General features: G+C 48.2%; 1 protein-coding gene across 1 annotated transcript in view; it reads right to left on the bottom strand.

Annotated features, from left to right (window-relative positions):
* Positions 1 to 6,533, bottom strand: part of REEP1 (receptor accessory protein 1) — a 117,981-nt gene extending 111,448 nt beyond the window's left edge. Inside the window, exon 1 of the mRNA XM_011964197.1 lies at positions 6,043 to 6,533. Coding sequence (XP_011819587.1) covers positions 6,043 to 6,125 — 83 coding nt within the window. The 5' untranslated portion in view covers positions 6,126 to 6,533. The remainder of the gene's footprint in view (positions 1 to 6,042) is intronic.

A 6,533-nucleotide genomic window follows, 5' to 3' on the forward strand; every position in this document is an offset into this window, starting at 1 on the left:
CCTCCCAAAGTGCTGGGATTACATGGTGAGCCACTGTGCCCAGCCAGAATCCTAATGTCTTATGATGATAAGACAAAGGAAACCCAGGCAGCCTGGGACTCTGAGTGAATATGATGAGCAGAGTACCCCTGCCAACCCACAGTGAACAGGCTGCAGAAAGCAAGAAATAAACCTTTGTTTTCTTGAGCCACTGGGATTTAGGAGTTGTTACTGCAGCATGCTCTAGTCCATCCTAACAACAAATATTTAATTGATTATAAGCACCATTTAAAGTTTTCATTCTAGGATATGGGACAGCTCATGGCATCAAAAAAGCAGCTGTAGGAACTGGGGCCTGAGCCACCAAAACCAAGACTCTCTTGTGCCAGCCTCTTTCTCTCACCCAAGTCTCATCTCCATTTATTTTTGCTTTGCTGTATTCTCCACTTTTGCTTATGGACTTTCTCCACGTATGCCAGGGGGTTTAGATGCCTCAGCCCTAACTTCATATCTTTCCAACTCTGGGCCCCATAGGCAAGGCTATTCTCCCTCAGCTCCAAATCAAGAAACCCTGGGGAAGGATCTCAGTTTGGATCACCTGCCCACCTCTGGACCAATGTCCGTGCCCAGGGAAATGCATATCTAGCCCTGGGTCACATGCTGACTTTTGTGGCTGAGTGGAGGGAGGCAGGATGGAGCATGTTACCAGAAGGGAATGGAAAACTAGTTTTGCAGCCCAAAGTACTATCCAGAGTCCCATACAAAGAGGAGGGAAGGATATACACACATAAGTATGCAGGAGAATGTCTAAGGCAGACTTTAACTGAGCTGTGATCAGTGAAAGGAAAAAAAATGGGGAGGGAATGTCGTATATGCTATGCATGATAGTCCTAAGAGGAAAGAGAAGTAGGGCAAGATGGCTAGGCTGGACAGCTCCCTACAGTGGCAACAGGAGGCGCCTTTGTCCTAGAACTGCCAGGTGACTGACAAGGCCACAGGGAGATGGAGAGATGGGATGTCAGGAGGAGATGTTAACTCAAATAACAGATGCTCTCTGTTTACTAATCTAGTAAATCTGACAATGGGGCAAATCTTTTCTGATCAGGAATAAGCTAAGTCCGGAAGAGCAAATACTGAACCAACACGTGGGCCCCATCGCCATCTTCCCTGCATAAAGCAGTCTTGGGACTCCTTCCCCACTGAGCCCAACTCAGCTTCTTGCTCCTCAAGACACTGTCCTAGGCAGCCTCACATTAATCAAAAGAGATGAACCTCACTTGCCATCCCTGGTCTGGGTACCCACGCATGCTTGAAGGCCTATACCAAATTACCTTTCAAGACTCCTTCTGAAATCCCTACTGTGTGGGGGTCCTTGATCTATATTTCCTTGATCTATATTTCAAGTTGGTCCTTGATCTATATTTTCTTTTTCCCTGTATTCCCAGGGAAGCCCTGGTGTGACTTAAAAAACCCAAAATGAAAATAATCTGCTTCCGTACAAAGACAGATGAGATCTGAAAATTCAGAATAAATACTCTGAATATAATGATCCAACTTCCAGTTCCTCAAGAATCCCAATTCCCTTCCCAAGTCCTAGAATCGAGAGGAAAACATCCTTAGTGTCCAAGTGCACCCTCTCTTACTTCTTATTGGGGGTTGGAAAAACTCCCCCAGACTAAGAATTCTGGTAACCAGCTGGGCATGTGTGTGGCTCATCCCTGGCAGTGAAATTCCAAAGGTATCACGTGCTATGGCTGCTGCACTGCCGTGTCTCTCCTTTCCCTAGCCTCCCGAACTTCCCTGGAAACACACATACACACACTCACTCACATACACTCACATACACTCACATGTACACAAAACAGCAACCTCACTAAGTGGCCAAAGAGGGCCTTACTCCCACTTCCCTCATTCTCCCCAGGGCTCCTCCTTCCCTGACATAATACACCCTCCAAAAAAGATAGCTGGCTTCAGAAGGAAGCGGGGAGACTGACCCAGTAATAACCAGGTGAGACCCTCCCTTGTCAGCTAACCTCAAATAAGACACAGCGGGAAGAAGTGCATGAAAGCTACTTCTCAGCAGGTAGGCAGGGTTAGCAAACAAAGAAACTGGGCAGCTCCACAGCAGAGAAATCTAAGCTGGTATTCTTCACTTCCTTGAGGATACTCCTCCTGTTTATAAATAAACATGATGCATACAGGCCAGCTGGGGAAGGAAGGGACCTAGAGGAACACTGACTCCTGGAGCTCTAAGGACCTGCAGGGTGACTGTGGCCAAAAACCTGTCTCTTAGACAGGGAGCTGGCCCAGGTGAGTGGGAGTTGGCCTTAGCACTGTGGCAGTGGCTCAGGTCAGCACTGGGACTAGAACCCATGTCTGCTGCCTACTAGCCCAACATCTTTCCTTTCACAGTTCAACGGAAACATTTACCCAGCTCCCACAGTGTACTACAGCACGGTGCCAGGAAATCAATCCTCAACCAACTGGAACCCTCCATTAACTGAATCAGTTTCCTGCATGCCACATTTTAAAAAGCAGGCCCCAAAGAAAGGCTAGCTTATATTTAAGGATTTACGATCTTTTCTTTTTTTTTTTTCCCATTTGTTTTGCAACAGTTGGGGAACATCTTGAGGACAATCCACATTACTCCCAGCCCCATCCATTTTCATATCCCTGACCCAGGACAGACTTCATGCTCCAAATCCCAGTCCTAGAACTTAGCCAGATCTTCAACTATCAAACTAAGACTCTGTCTTGATCATCACACTGTATTTTCTAAAAACTAATATTTTTTAAAATGTGCTATGTGGAAATAAAATGTTTTCTGCACAGCTGTTAGTTATTCAGAAAATTTTGTGGACTTAGAACTCTCTTTTCCCCATGTAGTGAGTTGGGGTTTTAGTCTACTAATCCCATAAGGGGTGAGAAGCTCTTGATCCGTTTGGCCAACGCTCTGGGCCTTGACCAAGACAATGAGGCAATATCTGCTCCTTAGAATAATGCTTCAAAATGGCATAGTCTTCCAAGAAGTCACAGAGCAATGTTGGTGTCCCCCCTCCAAAAGGGTGCACAAAAATATGCTCTCCTCAGTTTGAAATTCATTCATGCCTAGACCTTGAGTTGTGTGTAAAGAAAATGAAAGGAGGTAAGCAGGCAAGTCCTAAATAAGTCCCTGTGTCCTATGAAGGTATCAACCAGGTTCTGAGTGCTATTGCACTGAGTATTTCTTCCTTAATTATTTACAGGCTGAGCCAAGGAAGTTAGGAGAAAGAGAGCTAGCAAGAAAGAAGCATCTCAAACTGGTCCTCATTCTAAGAGCCTTGCCTGTGGGCAGAAGCCTATCTTGATGCCTGCTGACCTCCGTCCCCAGGGGACAGCACTAGTCAGCCACTCTGCTTGTCCCCAGGGCCTGGGATTTCCTTCAACACAACCAACCTTCACTCAGTGCATTCAGGTGCCAGGTACTTCGTGAAAGACCCATGGCAGGGGAAAAGAGGTTGTAAAGGGAAACAAGCCACAGTCACTTTCTTCAAAATGCTCATGGCCAGTAGCAGCAGAGACATTCACAAGCACTGGTTGGCTGTCTCTGGAGGCCATCAGCTTGTCGTGATACCTCTGGTTGGATGGTTGGGACCACACAAAGACAGGAAGACACTCCCTCTCTATCCTCAGAGCACAGTGATAGGTCTTCCTTACATGTTCCTTGATGTGACAGAGGCTTACAAAACCATAAAAAGACTGCTTACACAAAATGCGACTTGCAGATAAAACCATAGGATGCTCCCATGCTAGAGGTCTAGGGAGCTTGAAAGAGATCAATTTTTCAATTGGCAGTGGGGAGTGAAGGTGGAAAAAGCACTGGACTGGACTAAAAATCCAGAGCCTGTTTTCTTTACCAGCTCATCTTGTGTCCTTGGGCAAGGCACATTTCCTCTGCAGTTTTACAGATGAGGGGGAGGACTAGATCAGTTGTTTTTATTAGCAGTAAAACACATATATTTTTCTGAATTGTGTTTTATCTAGAACCCCAATATATAAGACAAACAAAAAGGGAACTGCTTGGGCTGAATCAGAGATGAGGAGCCCTGAGCCCATCTGCTCAGGCTGGGTGGCCCTCAGGGAACCCAGTTTGAAACAACCCGCAGGAGTAAATTAAGTCTGAGAGCCCCTTATAACCTCTCATAGGGTTCCTGGGGAGGACAGGAGGAGGGACTTATCATTGATTTAGTGCTCTCTGTGGTGCCTGGCAACTTATATATCAAGTGTCATGGAAATCTTTGCAACAGCAACATGAGGTGAACTAGCTGCGGATTAGCATCTGCTGTGATCTGAGCTGTGAACTGGGATCTTCTGGCAAGAGGCAAAACTGGGATTTGAACCACGGGTATTCTGACTCCAAATACAGTATTCCTCCTCTTGATAAGAAGTTCCTCAAGGTATGTGGAGTGTAGAATATTGGGCTGAATCAATAATATCCTTGAATTATAAATATATGTACGTATATGTATACAGGAAAATTTCTTGAAGAATATGCCCTCCATTATTATTATTAGTTATCTCTATGTGGTGGAAATGTGGATGATTTTCCAGTTTATCTTTTCTAATTTTCCTGTAATGAACAAATATTGTCTTCACGGAACAGGTATTGCTTATTAAAAATGATGTTTATAATTCATAATCAATACGCTCATGCTGGGTTTCTACAGTGAATTAGGGACTGGGGGATAAGTGGTATCCCTGAGCTTTTGGACTTGATGGTGGAAATAACAGTCTCAAATCCCATCAACTCTCCTTAGGCCACAGATAATTTAAATTCTCTGAAGTCTCGGTTCTGGGGAGTGTGGTTGTTTTAGAAAGCAACAGCAGGTCCCTGAGACACCTCCCAAATGTATGCCTCTCCTCTCCACCCTCATCAGTTGCCCCTTGTAAAAAAAGGGGGAGGGGCTGGGCATGGTGGCTCACGCCTGTGATCCCAGCACTTTGGGAGGCCGAAGCGGGCAGATCACTAGGTCAGGAGTTCAAGACCAGCCTGGCCAATATGGTGAAACCCCATCTCTACTAAAAATACAAAAATTAGCTGGGTATGGTGGTGAGGGCCTGTAATCCCAGCTATTCGGGAGGCTGAGGCAGAAGAATAGCTTGAACCCAGGAGGCTAAGGCTGCAGTGAGCCGAGACTGTGCCACTGCACTCTCCAGCCTAGGGGACAGAGCGAGACAGTCAAAAACAAAAACGAAAAAAAAAAAGTGGGGGGGGGGGACGGAGGTGCTAATAAAACTAATGATAGTCACATGACCCAGGACCAGATGCCCTCACTCCCAGCCCAGCAGGACCTATAGAGAACCCACCAGCCAGGCCAATGCAACTCTCCAGCCCCACCCTGAGGGCTCCCCAGAAGCCACTGGCAATATCGATCCCAGAGAGGAACCACCACCCTGATGGCAAGACCATGTTGGTCAGGCATGAGGCAGGGCAAGGTGTGTCAGCCACTTCCCTGTATTATTCATGTCAGCTCTGCCGGCAGAAATCTTCCAAATGTTTAACGTGCTACCTCAAGATGCAGCGCAAACCCCCCATAGTCAGGAACAGCTGTGGCGAGGCCTTCACGAAATGACTTGGGGACTGAGAGACACAGACACTGGCTTTGGGAGGAAAGCCCTGAATGGTGGCAGGAGACAATGCTGAGATCCACTTCATAAGGGAAAATCAGTAAAGAAGGGACGGGAGATGGGAGGTGTTTCAAAACGTGGGGAGTGATGGTGCACAATCACTGGAGTCTAGAGCCCCGCGTTCTCAGACAAAGAAAAAGCCCGAGGTGCTTGCCACCCTCCTCCCTGCCTTAGAATCCCCACACCCATTTCAGCCCCTGCTAGCTAGAGCAGGTGGCAAATCTGTTCTGACTCAGGCCAGGACGGTTAGGGAAGAACAGGGACTGGAACAGCCACGTCTATCTCCAAAGGAGAATAAATCCACCGGGGAAGCTCTTCAAACGCCTAGGGGTCCTGGGGCTTGAAAGGGAAAATCGGCCCCCACGCCCACCCCCAATGACTTCACACAGACCTCACCCCAGATGACTCTGCGTTCTCCTGCAAGGCCTGGGAGGTGTCATCGCCACCATCCGGGTGGCCGTCACTTGAAAATTTCCCATGCACTCCTGGAGGTACCCGCCCCTGTCGCTCAAACCCCTGCAAAAAGAGTCGGAGCCGAGGGCTCCAGGCGTCTACTCCAAGATTCATATGCGTCTTCCCGTGTCCCACCTGCCTTTGCCGCTGTCGATATAGACACCAAAAAAGGAGGATTTTTCCAACCCCACTGGGAGTCCCGCCTCTGTCTCTCCCCACTTTCCGCGCTGACCCTCCAGGCAGCGCCCCTGGCTAGTCTGCGCTGTCCTTTCCACCTAACAAAAGCGGGGCGGCGGGCCGCGGCGCCGGGCGACCGCACATTTCTCCCAAAGGAGAGAGACGCGTGTCCCCGCGGCGCGCCCATTCGGGGCCTCTGCAAATCGACGGAGCTGGGGAACAAAGCGGCCGGGGCACGGCGAGACGCAGCCCCCACG

This window comes from Colobus angolensis, unplaced genomic scaffold (genome assembly GCF_000951035.1).
Source record: "Colobus angolensis palliatus isolate OR3802 unplaced genomic scaffold, Cang.pa_1.0 Scaffold118, whole genome shotgun sequence".
Classification (NCBI taxonomy): domain Eukaryota; kingdom Metazoa; phylum Chordata; class Mammalia; order Primates; family Cercopithecidae; genus Colobus; species Colobus angolensis.